The sequence below is a fragment of the Myxine glutinosa genome, chromosome 1, assembly GCF_964187855.1.
Source record: "Myxine glutinosa chromosome 1, kmMyxGlut1.1, whole genome shotgun sequence".
Taxonomy (NCBI): domain Eukaryota; kingdom Metazoa; phylum Chordata; class Myxini; order Myxiniformes; family Myxinidae; genus Myxine; species Myxine glutinosa.
Genome location: NC_136261.1, coordinates 196,961,651 through 196,984,239, shown reverse-complemented (window position 1 = coordinate 196,984,239; position 22,589 = coordinate 196,961,651). Strand labels below are relative to the sequence as shown.

The 22,589-nt window shown below is 45.6% G+C and overlaps 1 protein-coding gene across 1 annotated transcript in view; it reads left to right on the top strand.

The window, feature by feature from the left end:
- Positions 1 to 22,589, top strand: part of ST14 (ST14 transmembrane serine protease matriptase) — a 194,634-nt gene that overhangs the window by 27,821 nt on the left and 144,224 nt on the right. Inside the window, exon 3 of the mRNA XM_068124816.2 lies at positions 12,940 to 13,087. Within this exon, the coding sequence (XP_067980917.2) occupies positions 12,940 to 13,087 (148 nt within the window). The remainder of the gene's footprint in view (positions 1 to 12,939; positions 13,088 to 22,589) is intronic.

Genomic DNA, 22,589 nt, shown 5'->3' with positions numbered 1-22,589 from the left:
TGCCAGTAGATCTGTGGAAGGGGGAGGGCTGGGTGAGGAGAGAGGGGTACACAGTATAGAGCAAACGAACACTTCTAGGAATTTCAGGAAAGAAGTTGGGGATTTAAAGAGGCAGATTTAGGGAGTTTAACGGGGGTAGAAAAGATCAAGGTTTTGGATGGGGGAAGATGAGAGATGGTGGTGAACAGCTGTGTGAAAAATCTGGAGGGAGGATAGGGATTGAAGAGAGTGTGGGAGTTTGTTCCAGAGGTGGGAGAAAAGAGGAATGAAGGAGTGAAGGTGAGCAGAGAGTCCTTATTTTGGCAGTTTCACCAGAAGAGGGTTGCTGGCAGATCTTGTGCGTCCTGCAGGAATACTTGGGGGACAGAGCACAGACAGAGTAGGGGGAGCAAGGCTGGAGAGGAGTCTGTAAAAGACAGAAAGACTACCTACCTGTCTGCGGTGAGAGAGCAAGATAGGCCCTCAGAATCAGCTTCATCGCGGGAGATTCCAATGATTCTGAAAGCTTTGGTTTCAACCGTGTGAAGCCGAGCTAGGTGTGAGGCAGGAGTACCAACCCAGAGGGGAGAGCAGTATTCCATTGAGCTGTGGATGAAAGTTTTGAAAGTGATAAGGAGCTCAGAAGTGCCCAGAAAGGACTTCGCGTGACGGAGGATGCCTAGTCGGCGACTGTCTTTGTAGACCTGCTTGGAAATGTGGTTTTCCCAGGAAAGATCATGGCAGATAGTGAGACCCAAAAGCTTGAGTGACAGAACTTCTTCAAGAGGATTGTTGAGAAAGTAGATGGGAAGGTTGTCCAGATGGTCTTTTAGGAGAGACAAAGTGAGAGTGTGAGATTTGTCAGGATTGAAAGACATGTTCCACTTGTTTGACCAGTTTGTGATATTGTCCAGGTCTGCAGAGAGTGAAGAGGCTGCTGCCTGCCAATCTGAGGGTTGAGATATGGAGCGGCAGAGATTGGAGTCATCGGCAAAGAGATAGAGAGGATTTTCCAGAGAGTCGGCGAGATCATTAATGAAGACCAGAAAAAGTAGAGGGCCCAGAACACTGCCTTGAGGAACTCCAGCCTGAACAGGAAGGGGAGAAGAGAGAATTCCATTCAGAGCCACACGTTGACTGCGACCAGAAAGGAAGTCTGCAAGCCATTTGTAGAGGTTTCCATGGATACCATACGAGCAGAGTTTGTTGAGCAGGGCGGGGTGCCAGACCATATAGAAGGCATGAGATATGTCAATGGAGACAGCTCTGATATCCTGTTTGGCATTGAGGACCTCCATCCATTGTTGAGACAGCAGAAGCAGCATGCCCAGAGTAGAATGACCTGGTCTGAATACAAATTGATGATCCGAGATAAAGCCATTGGAGAAGAGGAAGGATTTGATGTCAGAAGCGATGATCGATTCCATGACCTTTCTGATTATTGGGAGCAGGCTGATTGGTCTGTAGTTGCAAGGATCTGTTTTTGCACCTTTCTTGTGTAAAGCGGTAATGTTTGCTGATTTCTAAGCAGATGGCAGATGAGCTTGAGCAAAAGAGAGGTCGAAGAGAACAAAGAGAGGGTGTGAAAGAGCGGCAGAGCAGGATTTTATGACTTGTGGGCTGATGCCGTCTGGTCCAGTTGCAGAATCAGAGTCGTTGTTTGACAGAAACTTCTCCACCTTGTCAGGAGAGAAGGACACAGAGTCCAGGAGCAGCTGGGTATGACTGGATAACGTGGGTACAGAATGTGATGGGTTTGGGACACAATATTTTGAGGCAAACTCAGAGTTGAGGCATTTGGCTTTGTCACGTGCAGTGTCAGCTGTGGAGCCATTTGAGGTAAGGCAGGGGATGGAGGAGAAACAGACGCCACCAGGATTTGGAGGAGGACAGGTTTGAGAGTGCAGTCTTGAGAGTAGAGAGATATTGCTTCCTGGCACTTCTGAGGGTAGACGAACACTTGATCTGAGCTTTGTGAAAGGAACTGAGATTGCCTTCCATTGGATTAGCCTTCCCAGAGGCAAAGGCAAGTTGTTTCCGGGCAACTGCCTCACCACAAGATTCAGTGTACCATGGACGGGAGGAAGGGTATGAAAACTGAAGATGAGATGGGATAAATCTGTGCATGAGAGAGAGCAGTTTACTTTGGAAGAATTCCCAGGAAGAGTTGATGTCAGAGGCAGTAGAGATGGCAGACCAGTCCACAGTGATTTGAGTGATACCACATTCCCCTACTTCCTGTTTTTCCCATTCCGTTTCTCCGTTATGCTGTTGCATAATTTTGCGTAATATTCCTACGACTGAGGTTTGAATTAGATTACCCAAGATTCATAGGCAGCTGTTCTTGGCAAGCATGTGGTTATTTCTATTTTCTGGGTTTCTTTTTGATTTGACCAAAATCTAGGCTGATGGAAGAGGAGGGTGATGGAGAATGTATATGTACTGACAATGGCGCAGTTGGGTCAACGTGGTGATATGATGGTGAAAAAATAGGCAGAACACACAGGAGAAAACAGTGGGCGGGATAATGGTGCTTTGTCATTGATTGCGTCACAAAGTTGCATCACAGAGTGTGCCATCCCTCGGATGCACAATTATGCTCCATATTCTGTCTGCTAACATGTTTGCCTAGATCGGTTCGACTCGGACATCAATCAATCAGGCTGGGCCAGCCAGTTCATAACAGACTTAGGCCAAATATCTACCCCGTCCGACCCCACAAGAAGGTAAGATTAATTGTGGCCAGTAGTAAATAAAATTTTGAACCCCAAAGTATTCTTTATTGATATTTTTTTAATAGGTGCTTTGTTGTTGTCTTTTACTATTGTGAGTATCTCTTCCATATAACTTTTTTTAACACCCAACAAAGTAGAATTTTGATTGGTTGAGTAGGTCTTGTCCATGTCTGTGGCGTGCGAAGCATTGGCTGCGACATGGTCATCTTGATCAGAACAGGGTTGCATTGTCTCCAAAATTATATAATTTGTTTTCAAAATGTTTGCATTCTTTTTTTATACATGGAGGAAAGGGGGAAGTCGTTACCTCAGTATGCTACATTGTAGAACATTGAAAAACTTTAAGAGTTTTATGAGGAGTGGTCATATTATTACCTTCACCACGGAAGGTGGTTGGAGGTTATGCTTTCACCTCTGCCTGGCTGTGTCTGTTTGTGAAAAAGATATCTCAAAGAGTTGTGGTCGGATTGAGACGAAATTTGGTGGAGATGTTGGGTGTGTCATAACTACGACATCATTCGATTTTGGTGAAGATCCAAATCCGGATATGAGAATTTAAGTGATTCTCACAGACTGATAGGCCGGATTTGGATTAGGACCTGCACAAGAATTAAATCGCTTGTTCTTGTTGACGAACCAACTCTTCTATCTAGTTTTGTCATAATCCGTCCATAATGTTTTGAAATACTGTGCTATGCATTATATCACTTTTGGTCCTATCGCTCAATGGTGAAAAATCACTTTAAAAATTTTATTATCCAGATCTGGACCTTCACCAAAATCTAATCATTTCGTCCTTGTCGCAAACCCAACCTCACTACCAACTTTCGTCTGAATCCGTCCACAACACCGAGATATATCATCCACAAACAAAGAGAAAGATAGACACGGGTTAAAATATAACGTCCATCAACCTTCGGTGGTGGAGGTAATAATCACACCTGATGCAAGGCCGAGGCTTCAAACTTTTGGCACGCTCATGAGGCTGTACCGTCAAAACGAAACTTGCTAGAAGATAAAGAAAATAGGGTCACATTGTACATTTAGTGTTTTAATATAACACTTCTTGCTACGAAACATCATTCTTTCCAATCTCCTTGAATATTTCAAATAAAACAATTCCCTCGTCGTTTTTGACGGGCTTTTATAATAATTATAAAATAGTTAAAAGTTGTGATAAGTAAGACAAAAAGGTGTTCAGATTTTATAATTTGTTTCATACATTGTATTTTTACCTCCGCTACCAAAGGTATGTATGGAGGTTATGTTTTCACCCCTGTCTGTTTCTTTGTTAGCAAGATATCTCAAAAAGTTGCGGACGGATTCGGATGAAATTTGGCAGAGATGTAGCGAATGTGACAAGGACGAAATGGTTAGATTTGGTGAAGTTCCAGATTCGGATCCGGCTACAATAATTTTTTAAAGCGATTCTTCACCATTGGGAGATGGGGGCAAAAACGACATGTAGCAGGATATCTCAAAAGTTGTGGATGGATTTGGACGAAACTTGTTGGACAGGTGCGGTGTGTGTCAAGGACTAAGTGATTCGATTTTGCTGAAGATGGATTCGGATATGAGAATTGTTTAATTTCTTCAGTGACGTTTTCACCAATGAGTGATTGGGCCAATAACGATATAAAGCAGGATTTCTCAAAAAGTTGTGGACGGATGATTTTGATTAAATGTGATTCTGTATTGTGATTTTCTGGTCTACTCTAAGATACAAAACGTAAACTGTTCACCTGGCGGCGGTATGCTCTCTACTGAGTGCCGTTCGAGTCTTCCTATGTTTTGTGTGTTTCATGTGTAATTTTTGATTGCTTGACTTGTTGAGTACTGTTGTATAAGACGTAAATTAAGTGTTGGAACAACCCCTCCCTCCCCCATCCTTAATTACACATTCTTGTGGTGAATATTTTCCCGCTATACGTCGTTTCGGTCCAAGTCCAACTTTTCTGGAACGTATCTTGGATGTATAGCGAGGACCTCCTGTATAGCATGACTAGCAGAAGTACTCGGCATTGCCGGGTGGGGGAGGGGGAGGGGAACGGGGGGGAGGGGAGAAGAGTGGGAGATGGAGGAGAAGAGGGGGGGATGGGGCGGGTGAGGGATGGAGGGGGGGAGGGGTGGGAGGGGGAGGAAGGAGGGGGGGAGAGAGGGAAGGGGGGGAGGGGAGGGGGGAGGGGAGAGGGAAGAGGGGGGGATGGGGAGGGTGAGGGGTGGGAGGGGGGAGGGGGGAAGGGAGAGGGAAGAGGGGGGGGGGGGGATGGGGAGGGTGAGGGATGGGAGGGGGTGGGAGAAGGGAGGGGGGGAGGGGGGCCCCGGCAGAAGTACCCGGCATTGCTGGGTGGGGGGGGGGAGGGGAGAAGAGGGGGGAAGGGGAGAAGAGGGGGGGAAGGGGAGAAGGGTGGGGAGGGGGAGGGGGAAAAAGGGGTATGAGGGGGAGGGGAGAAGGGGAGGGGGAAGGGAGGGGGAAGGGAGGGGGAAGGGGAAGGAGGGGGGGAGGGGTAGGGTGGAGGGGGAAGGGAAGGGGGGACGGAGGGGGGAGGGGGGAGGGGGAAGGGGGAGGAAGGGGATGGCCAGTCAACAATGACATTGCAGTTCTCATGGTCGGAGAGCAGCACAACAATCGGACATAGTCCTGCATATTCGCAACAGCACGAAGCGGATTTTGGAGACTCACCGATCCTGTGACGTCCTCCAGTACCGGCATTGCTGGGTGGGGGGGGGAGGGGAGAAGAGGGGGGAAGGGGAGAAGAGGGGGGAAGGGGAGAAGGGTGGGGAGGGGGAGGGGGAAAAGGGAGGGGGAGGGGAGAAGGGGAGGGGGTAGGGTGGAGGGGGAAGGGAGGGGGGAAGGGGAAGGAGGGGGGGAGGGGTAGGGTGGAGGGGGAAGGGAAGGGGGGACGGAGGGGGGAGGGGGAAGGGGGAGGGAAGGGGATGGCCAGTCAACAATGACATTGCAGTTCTCATGGTCGGAGAGCAGCACAACAATCGGACATAGTCCTGCATATTCGCAACAGCACGAAGCGGATTTTGGAGACTCACCGATCCTGTGACGTCCTCCAGTACCGGCGTTGCCGGGCGGGGGAAGGGAGACCTGTACATTCCCAACCCGTACATTCGCCCTCTCGACTCAAGCTCACTCGGACAAAAGCCTCGCACAAATTACACCGTGAAGGCCCAATGGTCATGTCTATGCCACAAATCACGGGCGCACTGAATTGAAAATATAGAGAACGCTCATACTCTGTGAAAAGTGATGCCGCCATGTCGCCATCTTGGTCAGCACGACTCGACCAACTCGCTTCGTGGATCTCGTTTTATGCGGCAATAAACTGCTCCAATCGGTTACGGAAGGGTTGTGGAAAGACGTTTCACAGCTGTTTCAAAGACATTTAATTCATATCGCACAAAATCGATACAAAACAGGATCGCATAAAAGGTGAAAAAACGTGTGACGTGTGACGTGTGACGCGATGGAACATCACGTGATCGCTCTGAGCGAATCAGTCTGGCGGCGGTAATGGAACATCACGTGATCGCTCTGAGCGAATCAGCGAGCTGCTCTGGAACCGGCTGAGATTAGCGGGTACTTCGCTGAAATGCGCTGAGGTAAATATGAATAAAAAATATGGATCGTCAAATATTTTGAGTTCGGCCATGTTCGTCCCACGCTCAATGGCCATGTCTATGTCAAATATCAAGCACGTAAGCCTCTCCGTTTAGGAGTCTATCGGTAACATTACACACACACACACACACACACACACACACACACACACACACACACACACACACACACACAGTGTTTTATATATATAGATATCTGAAAATATTATAGACTGATTTGGACGAACCTTGGTCGACTGGTTATGTGTGTGATAAGGACGATTTTTTTTCAATTTTGGTGGAGAGCCGATTCTGGCTGGATACGAGTTTTTATATTATTTTTTTTCAGTGATTTTTCACTATTGTATTGAGAGTTAGGGCCAAAATGATATATAGCATGATACAGTATCTCAAAAAGTTGTGGACAGAATCGGACTAAACTTAGTGGATAAGTTTGTTAGGTGACACAAATAAGCCGATTAGATTTTGGTTCAGGTCGGGATCCAGATCCGTCCTATCACTGGTATACAAAAGGTAAACTGTTCAGCCTGGCGGAGGTGTGCGTTCTAACGAGTGCCGTTCTCGTTAATGATATGATGGTGAGCCGAGAGGAAATTTGTTAACCTGTGGTGGTGGAGAGCATGAATTCTCACTGAAAATACTCTCAGTATTTCATGGTGCCAGACAATAATGAAGAAAAGGAGCCACTCTTTCACGTCTTCAGACGCACAGGGCTCCCTAAGCAGTTTTTTCTCGACTTGGGGGCACAACTCTGGCGCAGAATACTTGAATGGCTCGGGGGGGAAAGGGCGTCATTCGTGTTGTACTAAAGGTCCTAACTAATGTTTAAGTGGTGTGCAGTGCCAAAATGGACAAAGGTTTGGCTAACCAGGTGAGATATACAAGGGCTCTACCTATTAACCGCTACACTACCTATCACCCGAATCTCCTGGTAGATCCACAGTTATACACCTTGACCAACAAAACGCCTAAATATGACTTATTACAGGTAGATTCCCTTTCGCGACAGTCAAAGCATGTTACCTACTCAGATATACTCTGCTCTACATATATCACTACCCAAATTCGTAACAATACATTTTGGAGATATCCTGCTATGTATCGTTTTTGGCCCTATCTCCCAATGGTGAAGAATCACTTGAAACATTCTAGTAGCCGGATCCGAATCCAGATCTTCACCAAAATCTAACCATTTCGTCCTTGTCACATACCCAACCTCTCTGCAAAATTTCGTCCAAATCCGTCCACAACTTTTTGAGATATCTTGTTCACAAACAAACAAACACACAGGGGTGAAAGCATAACCTCCATCCACCGTCGGTGGTGGGGGTAATTGATTGGTATTGTAGTCTCCACATTGTTAGGACTACAGTGCATTCAGAAAGTATTCAGACCCCTTCACTTAATTTCACATTTGGTTATGTTGCCACAGAATCTTGTTTCTCACAGTCTGAGCGTCCTTTAGGTGCAAACTCCAAGCGGGCTTTCATGTGTCTTTCACTGAGGAGAGGCTTCCGTCTGGCCACTCTGCCATAAAGCCCAGATCGGTGGCGTGTTGCAGTGATGGTTGTCCTTCTGGAAGTTTCTCCCATCTCCACACAGGATCTCTGGAGCTCAGCCAGAGTGACCATCGGGTTCTTGGTCACCTCTATTACCCAGGCCCTTCTCTGCCGATTGCTCAGTTTGGCCGGGCAGCTAACTCCAGGAAGAGTCCTGGTTGGTCCAAACTTCTTCCATTTAAGAATTATGGAGGCCACTGTGCTCTTGGGAACCTTCAATGCAGCAGAATTTTTTTGTAGGCTTCCCCAGCTCTGTGCCTTGACACAATCCTGTCTCTGAGCTCTGCAGGCAGTTCCTTCGACCTCATGGCTTGGTTTTTGCTCTGATATGCATTGTCAGCTGAGAGACCTTATACAGACAGGTGTGTGCCTTTCCAAATCATGTCCAATCAATTGAATTTACCACAGGTGGACTCCAATCAAGGTGTAGAAACATCTCAAAGATGATCAAGAGAAATGGGAGGCACCTGAGCTAAATTTCAAGTGTCATTGCAAAGGGTCTGAATACTTATGGCAGTGATATTTCAGTTTTTTATTTTTAATAAATTTGCAAAACTTTCTAAAATCCTGTTTTCTCTTTGTCATTATGGGGTATTGAGTGTAGATTGATGAGGGAAAAAATTTCAACGATTTCAACGAATTTAAACGATTTCAGCGTAAGGCTGCACCATAACAAAATGTGAAAAAAGTGAAGGGGTCTGAATACTTTCTGAATGCACTGTATCTGAAAAAATTGAGAAGTTCTGCTGAGATAACATGAAGAAGAGACATTAGTTTGTCATCAGCGAGTATCATTTTGTCATCATGTCACATTTACTTAATATCACCCTGTGCATAGGAGAAATGATTGCTTTTAACAATTGCTAATGGCATTGTGGCATTCTATCTATTTAAATATCCTGGACTGCAGGTCCTATACCAAAACTTCTTGCCACCTGCTAGTCATAGTTGTTGAAATCATTAAATGCAGCTGTGCAATTCCAATTTCCTCTGTTTGTTGCTTGGGAAATAAGGGCCTTGGGTTTGGTAACTGGGAAGTATATTGTCGAGTTTGGGTTATACTGCCCTGATTTTTACACTGTTGTTTGAGTTCAGGATTGAAGGGCTTTGGCAACCTTTCCTGATTTATTCGGATGACTAATAAATAAGGTTGGACAGTCCCAGAGTGGAATGTTTTCAATTATTTCAGATGAAAACACAAATGACTGGGATAGATGTATGAATAATATGAGTGTTGTAATAAACAATTAAAGTTATGCATTTGTAGACTTTGTCACCCTTTCTGCCAATTTGTGTTTGCTGAGTCACATACCAGAATAGACAGCTGCTAATCCAGTATGACAAGTCGCATATTTCCTCGGCATAACATGCTCTTCCCGACCTTGTGATGCCTTATTTGATTGGAGTATCCTGCCTTGTCGATGGGCTGGAGAAATGGAAGACAATCAGATGTGCATTTTTCAAAATGCGTACTTGACATGACATAAAATGCAACAACCAAATTCACCACCATCACACCTACTAAACCGTCCACTTCCTGATGTGGCCATGTCCTCTTCGCTAATTCTTGAGCAAGCTTGTTTGAGCTGTCTACCGCTGATGTTAAATAGCAATCTGCATGTTGGTGAAACTTTTGGGTTTATTTAATTTGTTTACATGGTGATCATGTCTTCATGAATACCAACGTCATCTCGGGATATGCTCCACAGATTGGTCGGAGCGACGAAGAGAAGGACAAGTTCTGGTGTACAATACAGAAAGCTGATGGAAAATGTGAAAGATGAGGAAGTTGTTGTGGTAGGAGGAGACCTAAATGGACATGTCGGAAGGAGTACGGACGGTTTTGAGGGAGTTCATGGGGGTTACGGATATGGTGTGAGAAATGGAGAAGGTGAAAGGATTTTGGAGTTTGCTGATGGAGCTGATTTGTTGATTTGTAATACTCAGTTCCAGAAAGAGGATAATAAGCTTGTTACATACACGTCAGGTGGGTCGACGACAACCGTTGACTACCTGCTGGTGCGTAGGTGAGATAGGGGGCACCTCGAGGACACAAAGGTGATCCCGGGGGAGGAGGCTGTTTCACAGCACCACTTGGTTGTCTGCGACATAAGGGAGAAAGGTGCGAGGAGAGCTCGGCGGGTGAAGAACCAACCGAGAATGAAGGTGTGGAGGTTGAAAGAGGTGACAGTGAGGGAGGCATGAAAAGAGAGGCTGAGTAGGGTAGAGGATGATGTGGTTGAGCTTGAAAGTGGTTGGATGTCAATGAAAGATAGTCTGTTGGTAGCCATTGGTGAGGTATGTGGATGGACAAAAGGACCACCGAGGCACTCAGAAACATGGTGGTGGGATGATGAAGTTGGAAAGAAGATTGACGAGAAGAGAAAGAAGTTCAAGGAGTGGCAGAAGGCGAAGGGTATGGGGGAAGAAAAGGCAGAGCATGAAAGTTATAAGGCAGCCAAGAAGGCTGCAAAGAAAGAGGTAGCAAAGGCGCAGGAGGCATGTAAGGAAATGTTCGGAGAACGCTTGGATTTGGAAGAGGGTCAAAGAGCGGTATTCAGGATTGCAAAGCAGATAGCGAAAGAGAGGTGTGATGTGATGGGGGTGAGTTGCTTGAAGGATGAAGTGGGACAAATCGTTGTGGACCCAGATGGAATTAAAGGAAGATGGAAAAGATATATGGAAATACTGTTGAATGCAGAGAATGAATGGGATGGCAACATAGAGAGTAACCCAGTTGTAGGACCGGCAGAGAAGATAACCGAGAAGGAAGTTGAGGAAGCGATAAAAGCAATGAAGAGTATAAAAGCGGGAGGGCCGACGGGAGTTGTGGGAGATATGTTGAAGGCAGCAGGAAGTTGGGGGTGCGAAGAGAATGACCGAGATCTGTAATCTGGTGGTGAAAGAAGGCCGCATTCCAGTAGATTGGGAACTGAGTACCCTCGTCCCTCTATACAAGGGGAAAGGTGACCCACTGGACTGTGGCTTGTATCGAGCGATAAAGTTATTGGAGCATGGAATGAAGGTATTGGAAAGGGTGTTGGAGATGGGAGGATAAGGAAGAAAGTGAAGATTGACGAAATGCAGTTTGGATTTATGCCAGGAAGAGGAACGACAGACGTGCTTTTTATTGTGAGGCAGTTGCAGGATAAGTACATGGAGAAGAGGAAGAAGTTGTTTCTTGGATTTGTTGATCTGGAGAAAGCATTCGATAGGGTTACACGTGAAGTCGTGACATGGGCATTGAGGAAGTTAGCAGTGGAGCAATGGTTGATCAGAGTAGTGAAGGCAATGCACGAAAGAGCGTGCACAGCTGTAAGGACGAAGGATGGGAACAGTGGTGAGTTTGAGGTGAAGGTGGGAGTGCATCAGGGGTCGGTACTAAGTCCACTACTATTTGTTTCTGTGATGGAGGTGCTGGCTCAGAATGTAAAGGAGGGTTTACCGTGGGAGTTGTTGTATGCAGATGATCTGGTGTTGATTGCAGAAAGTATGGATGGACTGAAGGAGAAGATGAACAAGTGGAAGGAATGTATGGAGACAAAAGGTCTGAAGGTGAATGTCGGAAAAACGAAGGTGATGGCAAGTGGTAAAACATGTGGTGAGGTGGAAAGAACTGGGAAATGGCCGTGTGCTGTGTGCAGGAAGGGTGTCGGAGTGAATTCCATTCAATGCACAATGTGCGCTGAGTGGGTTCATCAAAAATGTAGTGGTTCGAGAGGGTCATTAACCAGTGTGGCAGCTACATTCAAGTGTAAGGTGTGCACAGAGGGAGCTGCAGATGGAGGAAATGTTGAGTTGGATCTTGGAGACGGCGTGAAGCTGGAAGGTGTGAAAACATTTTGTTGCCTTGGAGACATGCTGAAATGGAGAAGTTGGATCAGACTCGGCAACGGTTGGTGGAGTGAGATATGCATGGAAGAAGTTTCGGGAACTGAGTGGCGTGCTGATGAGGAGGGGAGTGTCGTTGAAGCTGAAGGGAAAGGTGTATGCTGCATGTGTGAGAAGTGTTATGATTTATGGGAGCGAGACTTGGGTAATGAACATAGAGCAGCAACGATGGCTGGAAAGGGTGGAAATGCGAATGGTTCGGTGGATGTGTGAAGTATCGTTGAGAGAGAGGAAGACAAATGCTGAATTGTGAAAGATGATGGGAATAGAGTCTCTGATGGATGTTGTGAAGAGGAACAGGTTGAGATGGTTTGGTCATGTGTTGAGGAAGGATGAAAGTGACTGGTTGAGAAGAGTGATGGAAATGAATGTGGAAGGAAGTAGAGGACGGGGAAGACCGAGAAAGACTTGGCTAAAGATGGTCGAAGAAGAAATGTGGGCAAGGGGGTTAACAAGGAGAGATGCAGAAAATAGGGCAAAATGGAGAAGATTGTCATGGGGACCGCAAGGCTAACCCCCGCTCTTGCAGGGAAAATAGCCTTTAAAATGCCTGTTGTTGTTGTTGTTGTTGTTGTGATCATGTCTTCTATTTGAATTAAATAATATATTTCTGATACACAGTATTCTTACTTGACCGGTGGTTAACACCATCCATGGGTCCCTCTGAAGGACAAGACATTCCCTTACGGGAGAGGTGCAATTAAATCATGCCCAAATATGGAAATCCCAGGGGAAGTAAAGTAGTTTGGATCGCCAAGCAATTTAAAATGGCAAATTAACTTTTCACCTTAAAAACAAGACATTCTATAACCCCAATGATATTATTTGGGACTGAGTTTGAAAAAGGAAAACAGAAGAATGTAACCTATCCAAATAGGAATGTTGTCTGGAATCGAGATGACTAGATTGTGTTTTGTGAAATTTCGAGACTCCTTTTTTGACCTGAAACTCATGACTGCTTCTACTTTAATGATTTTTTCTCATTTTTGAGGATTGTTATTTTGTTCTTCCTTGTTTGACATTTTAACCCTGTTTTTTTTTTCTCATCACCTCGTGCTACAATCTTCCTTTTGGTCTCCTCTTTTTGCAGCCCCTTGATTGTCCTGAAACCCTACTCCAGTGTTGTGTTTTTCTTGTTTTTCCAGGGTCAGGTTTTCATTATGGGTGGGAACAACCAATCAAGACGTCCGATTCGACGCTGGACCACCAAGCAAATCGTATCATTGGTTAGCGTGGTTTCAGCCATCATTGTGATCATCATCCTGACTGCAGTTGCTGTGTGGTACTTCGGGGGTGAGTGTGAGCTGCTTACTAATTTGGGGGTAAACGGGAGATATGGATTGAATTGGTGTTCTTCATAATGCTTGAGTGAACTGACCTGGAAAATGATACAATCCAATGTACTTTTTTCTTTAACTTTTATTTTGAAAGCCAAATAGTTGATAGATGTTGATATTCTAAAAAGTATTTGCAAAAAGATTTCAATTTAAGTTGCAATACATAAGGTTTGTCTTCTTTGGAAGACCATGACCAGCAAATTTACACCAATCATAATTAATGTATTGATGAGTAAAGCACATTACACCATGCACTGTTGAGCATTTTTTGACGTTGGGGAAGGCCTTTTCCTTCTTGCATCGGTATATTGATACATCATTCACAGCAAAATGTTTCGGCACATAATGATGTAAAAAGTGCATTAATCTTGGTCCAGAGCACTCGTCGAAATATCTAACATTGTGGTTTGTGTGCAGTGAATTAACAGGGCAGAGATTGTAAGCCTTGACTGTCCAATCTTGAGCGATAATGTTCGGTGTAGTCTCAAGCCTTCCAAGACCATTATGCCAGCCATTTTTTTTTTTTTTTTTTTTTTTTTTTTTTTTGTATACAAGATCGAGGCTCGTGAAAGAGCGAACTCAAACGGATTTTCTCCTTTATGTAGCATTTTAAAACATTTATTGACCTTTTTTTTTTTTTTTGGTATACAGAATCGAGGCTCGTGAAAGAGCTAACATTTATCACAAAAAAAATAAAATCAAACAGACAAACAAAATATATAAAAAGAGGGAGCGGTAGACAAGATGGGGAGAGAAGGGGAAGCACACAAACACAACATTTGAGAGCAGGGACATCGGGAGATGTGTGGGAGGGTGAGGGCTTGGGGGGAGGCAGGAAAGGTATAAAACACAAGGATACCAAGGACTTCCAGGAAAGAAGTTGGTATTTCAAAAAAGTTTTGGATGGGGGAAGATAAAAGATGGTGGTGAACAGCTGTTTTAAATCCAGTGAACAGCTGTTTAAGACATATTCGTAAAACTGACACACACAAGCATCAATGCCATGTGGGGCGATCTTGATCCTGTAACATTACCTGCCTGTGGAATATAAATCAGATCAAATAGTGCTGATGGCTGATTTACGAGTTGGCTGTGCTCAGACTCATGCATGCAATGGTGCACTTACCTTGCAAATGACTTTATACAACCAATGCATAAGGATTCTTCACCAAACTTTCATCAAAAGCAAACTGTCCATTTTTGTTTCATTGGTAATTGTATCTGCTGTTTTGACTACATATGTGTGTATATAGTATTCTATTCAGGGCTGGTGGGATAGGCCAGAAGTGACTGTGAGCTAGTTTGCCTGCTCGCTGTCTAGGCTTGTTCAAATCTCAGTTATTGTTGTTATTATTATTGTTGTTATTGTTATTATTGTTATTATTATTATTAGGTTTACTCTCCATGAAATGGAGAGAAACCTATTATTACTGCTAGAGTTTTTCTTATTATTATTATTCTTCCGCCCTATTGTGCACCTCCGAAAACTTCATAATTAATGTTCTCAGCAACCGCTGGTCGGATTGACAGGAAATTTTCATCAAATGATCGTCTCGGCTCCTAGAATTTTTTCATTCTAATTATGACGTCATAGGTCACGTGGTGTGGGCGCCATCTTGTAAAACAAATTCAACTTTTCCCCTCTATCTCCGCAACGGCTCAATGGAAAAATTTGAGGAATGGCTCATTCTAAAGAACTCTTCAATGGGAACAAAAGACATGTGTATCGAGTATATTAAAAATGCTAACGTTAAGAGGTAAGAATTCGTCAAACAAAAAATTTTCTCCCCCGAAAATGGGATTTTTTTCCCAGATGCTTAGTTAAAAAAAACTCAGAATGCGAAAATTTTCGAAGTCATACGTCACATGGTTCGGCCGCCATCTAGTTTTCCGTGAAAAAACACAAAAAACCCTTTTTCTCCGCAACGGCTGAACGGATCGAGCCCAAACTTGGCATGCGTATTCGCATACCCATGACGAACAAAAAAGGCAGCGAGCACGACGTCATCCGACACGTGGTTTCAGAGTTATGACGTTTTAAAATTTCAAACTAGAAATGGAATCACCTCCATAATTTGTGGAGATATCGAGTGGAAACTTTACACAAATGTTCCTCATGGGGGGATGTTTCAACTTTACTTGAGACGTTTTGATAAGTCACATGGTTTGGCCGCAATAAATAATGGAAGTTAAATTTTAAAAAGCTTGTGACTCTTGAACCACTGCATGTATCGAATTGGATTTTTAATGGAATGTATCTCTCATCAAGTGGAACAAGTGTGCAAAATTTCAAGATGATTGGATGTACGGTCGCGAAGCTATAAGTCTTTATTGTTGAAAGAAGAAGAAACGCACCATTTTTTTCCCTCCAGGCCACGTCTCCCAGTGCTATTGCCATTTTAAGTTTTAATTTCCTTTAAAAAATATTTTCTCTGCAATAATAGGGCCGATTGAGATAAAATTTTCAGCATAGGAGGGACTCGGTCTGTAGAATATTTTAATGGTAATTATGACGTCACAGGTCACGTGGTTCAGCCGCCATATTGTTTTTCGTGAAAACACGAAAACCCCTTTTTCTCTGCAACGGCTGAACAGATCGAGGCCAAACTTTGCACGCAGAATCGCATACCCATGACGAACAAAAAAGTCAACGAGGGCGACGTCATCCGACACATGGTTTCAGAGTTATGACGTTTTTAAGCATGAACCTTTAAAACCTAGCTCCTCCCTCATTTTCGATCCAATCGAGGAGAAACTTCACAGATCTGTTCAGCATGTCAGTCTACTAAAATATCATTTTAGAATTTGCGATAGGTCACGTGGTTTGGCAGATATCGTTAATTAAACGAAAATATTTTTTTTTAAATGGATATCTCTTGAATCGCTTTATTGATCGACGTGAAACTTCATGCTGTACTAGAAGTCATGAAGAGTAACAAGTGTGCAAAATTTCAAGATGATTGGATTGTACGGTCTGGAAACTAGAAGTTGTTATTGCCTGAAGAAGAAGAACCACAACACTTTTTTTTGACCAGGCCATGTGACATAACCACCTCACGAGCTAAGGGTAGCTCGAAATTAAATTGTCTTCGGATTTGGCAGTCGTTAGAGGGTGTTAACATTCGAATGCAACAAATCTGGGCAAATTCTGATGAATTTTCGTAAAACTACACGATATTGTCATTTACATTGGAAAATAACATTGTAAAACTCTCCGCCGCCTCGGCTTATTTCTCGCTCTGAAGTTCATCCTGTCTTCAATTTTAAGGAGAAAGAGAGGTATCTGCAAGCAATGGGGACCTTTATGTTGTGGAAATCCGATTTAAAATGACGAAGTTATTCAAAATCTAGCATTTTAAATGGGTCGCATTTCCAAAGTGATTCTTCCACAGGTAAAATATCCATGCGTGCAGGCACACCTTACAGCGTCAATTTGGCTCCGATTTCAAATCGGATTTCGATTGTCGTATTGCCTTGGATGAGTTAACAAAATACCACAACAAATTTGGTGACAATCATGAAAAATTTGACCAAGTTCGATCGACGGGATACTTCGTTCTTCCGCTGACATACGGCACGGGCCACGGATGACGTCATTCCACGGCATGACGTTCTTCGACGGGTGGCAGATATCGTTAATTAAACGAAAATATTTTTTTAAATGGATGGGGTGGGGGGATGTGTGTGTTTGTTTGTGTGGAGGGGTGTGTGTGTGTGGGGGGGGGAGGGGTGTGGGGGTGTTTGTGTGTGGGTGTGTGTTTGTGTATGTGTCGAGGTGGGGGGTGTGTGTGTGTGTGTGTGTGTGTGTACGTGTGGAGGGGTGTGCATGTGGGGGGGAGGGGTGTGGGGGTGTTTGTGTGTGTGTGGGTGTGTGTGTATATGTATGTGTGTGTGTGTGTGTATGTGTCGAGGTGGGGGGTGGGTGTGTGTGTGTGTGTGTGTGTGTGTGTGTGTGTGTGTGTGTGTGTGTGTGTGTGTGTGTGTGTGTGTGTGTGTGTACATGTGGAGGGGTGTGCATGTGGTTGTGGGGGGAGGGGTGTGGGGGTGTTTGTGTGTGTGCATGTGTTTGTGTTAGGGGTGGGGGGATGTGTGTGTGTGTGTGTGTGTGTGTGTGTGTGTGTGTGTGTGTGTGTGTGTGTGTGTGTGTGTGTGTGTGTGTGTGTGTGTGTGTGTGTGTGTGTGTTGGGGGTGGCGGGATGTATGCGTGTGTTTGTGTGTGTGTTAGGGTGGGGTGTGTGTGTGTGTGTGTGTGTGTGTGTGTGTGTGTGTGTGTGTGTGTGTGTGTGTGTGTGTGTGTGTACATGTGGAGGGGTGTGCATGTGGTTGTGGGGGGAGGGGTGTGGGGGTGTTTGTGTGTGTGCATGTGTTTGTGTTAGGGGTGGGGGGATGTGTGTGTGTGTGTGTGTGTGTGTGTGTGTGTGTGTGTGTGTGTGTGTGTGTGTGTGTGTGTGTGTGTGTGTGTGTTGGGGGTGGCGGGATGTATGCGTGTGTTTGTGTGTGTGTCAGGGTGGGGTGTGTGTGTGTGTGTTGGGGGTGGGGGGATGTATGCGTGTTTGTGTGTGTGTTAGGGTGGGGTGTGTGTGTGTGTGTGTGTGTGCGTTGGGGGTTGGGGTGGGGGGATGTGTGCATGTGTTTGTGTGTGTGTATGTGGGTGGGGGGTAGGGGGAATGTGTGTGGGTGTGGGGATGTGTGTGTGTGTGTGTGGGGGGGGGGGGGGGGATGTATGCGTGTGTTTGTGTGTGTGTTAGGGTGGGGTGTGTGTGTGTATGTGGGTGGGGGGAAGGGGGAATGTGTGTGGGTGTGGGGATGTATGTGTGTGTGTGTGTGGGGGGGGGGGGGGGATGTATGTGTGTGTTTGTGCGTGTGTTAGGGTGGGGTGTGTGTGTGTGCGTGTGTGCGTTGGGGGTTGGGGTGGGGGGATGTGTGCATGTGTTTGTGTGTGTGTATGTGGGTGGGGGGTAGGGGTGTGCGCATGTTTGTGTGTTTGTGTGTGTGTGTGTGTGTGTGTGTGTGTGTGTGTGTGTGTGTGTGTGTGTGTGTGTGTGTGTGTGTGTGTGGATATGTGTGTTTTGGGGGTGGGGTGTGTGTGTGTGTGTGTGTGTGTGTGTGTGTGTGTGTGTGTGTGTGTGTGTGTGTGTGTGTGTGTGTGTGTGTGTGTGTGTGTGTAGGGGGGATATGTGTGTGTGTGTGGGTGGAGGGATGTGTGTGTGTAGGTGGGGTGGGGGGGGAGGGGGGGTTGGTGTGTTTGTGTGTGTGTGTGTGTTTGGGGGGAGGGGTGGGGGTAGGGGGGATGTGTGTGCGTGCGTGTGTGTGTGTGTGTGTAGGGGTGTGCATGTGGGGGGAGGGGTGTGGGGGTGTTTGTGTGTGTGCATGTGTGTTAGGGTTGGGGGGGTGGGGGGATGTGTGTGTGTTTGTGTTAGGGGTGGGGGTGTGTGTGTGTGTGTGTTGGGGGTGGGGGGATGTATGCGTGTGTTTGTGTGTGTGTGTGTTAGGGTGGGGGGGATGTGTGTGTGTGTGTGTGTGCGTGCGTGTGTGTGTGTGTGTGTGTGTGTTTTGGGGGTTGGGGTGGGGGATGTGTGCATGTGTTTGTGTGGGGGGTAGGGGGAGTGTTGTGTGTGTGTGTGTGTGTGTGTGTGTGTGTGTGTGTGTGTGTGTGTGTGTGTGTGTGTGTGTGTGTGTGTGTGGGGGGGGGGGGGGTGGGGTTGTGTGTGGAGGATGTGTCTTGGGGGGAGGGGGATGTGCGTTTGTCTGGATATATGTGTGCGTGTGGGGGGAGGGGTGTGCGCGTGCTTGTGTGTGTGTGTGTGGATATGTGTGTGTGTGTTGGGGGTGGGGTGTGTGTGTGTGTGTGTCTAGGGGGGATGTGTGTGTGTGTGGGGGGGGGGGTTTGGTGTGTGTGTGTGTGTTTGTGTTTGGAGGGGTGTGTGTTTGGGGGGAGGGGTGTGGGTGGGGGTAGGGGGGATGTGTGTGTGTATGTGTGTGTGTTGTATGTGCGCGTGTGTGTGTGTGTGTGTGGGGGTGGGGGGGATGTGTGTGTGTGTGGGGGGGGAGGGGTGTGTGTGTGTGTGGGGGGGGGGGAGGGATGTGTGTGTGTTTGGAGGGGGGTGCGTGTGGGGGGAGGGGTGTGGGTGTGTGTGTGGGAGGGGGTAGGGGGGATTGTGTGTGTGTGTGTGTGTGTGTGTGTGTGTGTGTGTGTGTGTGTGTGTGTGTGTGTGTGTGTGTGTGTGTGTGTGTGTGTGTGTGTGTGTTGGGGTTGTATCCAAGGGGGTTGTGTCAAAGCATGTCCAATGAAAAGTGGGGTTGTATCAAAAGTGGGGTTGTATGAAAAGTGGGGTTGTATGAAAAGTGGGTGCGAGTAAACCGGTCATCACTGCCAGCAATTTTAAAGTGGCAGTTCTAGTTATTATGGTTATTACTAGCAAATACCCGCCCTATGGGCGGAATATTTCCTGATTTCTGCAGAAGGCTTTATGTGGGTGGACCTTCAGCCCAGTTACTCTCCCACCAAATTATCCTCACTCTACTTAATTCCAAAGTGGAGTTTTCACACTAAGGACATGAGACTATATTTTGATGGCAGCTTAAATTGCAGACTTTCTGGATTGGCAACATTATCACAACCAGTACGGCACTCGGTAGAGTGCATACCTCCGCCAGGCTGAACAGTTTACATTTCGTTTCCCACTGTTAGGCCGTGTTAGGCCGGATCTGCATCCGGACCTGAACCAAAATCGAATCGTCTTGTTCTTGTCACCTGCCCAACTCATCAACTAAGTGTTGTCATACACTACTCACAATAAGTTAGGGATATTGGCAGGTTCTTCGGTGTGCTTGATTTTGTGTATTAATTATGTTGAAAAAGGTTATTGGTCCTAATTCTATGGTTATTAATGAGTGTGAAAAAACACAGCATTCTTGATTTCAATACCCTAACCTCGATGAAAAATACAAACTCACTCCCACAATATCCCTAACTTATTGTGAGTAGTGTAACTCGTCCATAACTTTTTTAAATATCATGTTGTACAGTATGTCGTTTTTAGCTCCATCTCTCAATGGTGAAAAATCACTTTTAAAAAATTCTCGTATCCAGATCCGGATCCGGATCTTCACCAAAATCTAATCATTCCGTCCTTGTCACACAACCAACCTCCACACACCCAAAAAAAAATTTGCACAAATTCATCCACAACTTTTTGGGATATCCTGTTCACAGATAGACAAACAGGGGGGAACAAGGAGAAATAGACATTAATTGTAATAGCCCCTGTGGTTTTAGTAATTTTGCTGTACGGAGTTAAAGGCTATAAGTCGGCCATCTTTGGTCAGATTATAAAACAAAATCTCTGCATATGTATACTCATGTATTGTCTTTGTACCAAGCTTGAACAAAATGGGACTATGCATGTTCAAGAAATTGTTGGGGACACGTTTAAGTAACAAAATGGCAGCCAGTCGGCCATCTTGGAGCTGATCTTAAAAAAGAAAAGAAAAAGTAGTGCCTATGTAAGCCAACAAAACAACAACAACATGCATTTTAAGGCCATTTTCCCTGCTAGAGCGGGGGTTAGCCTTGCGGACCCCATGACAATCTTCTCCATCTTGCCCTATTTTCTGCATCTCTCCTTGTTAACCCCCTTGCCCGCATTTCTTCTTCCACCATCTTTAGCCAAGTCTTTGTCGGTCTTCCCCATCCTCTACTTCCTTCTACATTCATTTCCATCACTCTTCTCAACCAGTCACTTTCATCCTTCCTCAACACATGACCAAACCATCTCAACCTGTTCCTCTTCACAGCATCAATCACAGGCTCTATTCCCATCATTTTTCGCAATTCATCATTTGACTTCCTTTCTCTCAACGATATTCCGCACATCCATCGAACCATTCGCATTTCCACCCTTTCCAACCTTTGTTGCTGCTCTACGTTCATTACCCATGTCTCGCTCCCATAAATCATAACACTTCTCACACATGCAGCACACACCTTTCCTTTCAGCTTCAACGACACTCCCCTCCTCATCAGCACGCCACTCAGTTCCCGAAACTTCTTCCATGCACATCTCACTCCAGCAACCGTTGTCGAGTCTGATCCACCTTCTCCATTCAGCATGTCTCTGAGGTAGCAAAATGTTTTCACACCTTCCAGCTTCATGCCGTCTCCAAGATCCAACTCAACATTTCCTCCATCTGCAGCTCCCTCTGTGCACACCTTACATTTGAATGTAGCTGCCACACTGGTTAATGACCCTCTCAGATCACTACATTGTTGATGAAACCACTCAGCGCACATTGCACATTGAATGGAGTTCACTCCGACACCCTTCCTGCACACAGCACAGGGCCACTTCCGAGTTCTTTCCACCTCACCACATGCTTTACCACTTGCCATCACCTTCGTCTTTCCGATATTCACCTTCAGACCTTTTGTGTCCATACATTCCTTCCACTTGTTCATCTTTTCCTTCAGTCCATCCATACTTTCCGCAATCAACACCAGATCATCTGCATTCAACAACTCTCATGGTAAACCCTCCTTTAGGTTCTGAGCCAGCACCTCCATCAGAGCTACAAATAGTAGTGGACTTAATACCGACCCCTGATGCACTCCCACCTTCACCTTAAACTCACCACTGTTCCCGTCCTTCGACCTTACAGATGTGCGCGCTCTTTTGTACATTGCCATCACTACCCTGATCAACCATTCCTCCACTCCTAACTTCCTCATTGCCCATGTCAATACTTTGCTTGGAACCCTATTGAATGCTTTCTCCAGATCAACAAACCCAAGAAACAACTTCTTCCTCTTCTCCATGTACTTCTCCTGCAACTGCCTCATAATAAAAAGCGTGTCTGTCATTCCTCTACCTGGCATAAATCCAAACTGCATTTCGTCGATCTTCACTTTGTTCCTTATCCTCTTCTCCAACACCCTTTCCAATACCTTCATTTCATGCTCCAATAACTTTATCACTCGGTACGAGCCACACTCTAGACTCTAGAGGGTCACCTTTCCCCTTGTATAGAGGGACGAGGGTACTCAGTTCCCAATCCACTGGAATGCGGCCTTCTTTCACCGCCAGATTACAGATCTCTGTCATTCTCTTCACACCCCAACTTCCTGCTGCCTTCAACATATCTCCCACAACTCCCGTCGGCCCTCCCGCTTTTCTACTCTTCATTGCTTTTATCGCTTCCTCAACTTCCTTCTCAGTTATCTTCCCTGCCGGTCCTAAAACTGGGTTACTCTCTATGTTGCCATCCAATTCATTCTCTGTATTCAACAGCATTTCCATATATCTTTTCCATCTTCCTTTAATTCCATCTGGGTCCACAACGATTTGTCCCACTTCATCCTTCAAGCAACTCACCCCCATCACATCACACCTCTCTTTCGCTGTCTGCTTTGCAATCCTGAATACTGCTCTCTGACCCTCTTCCGAATCCAAGCGTTCTCC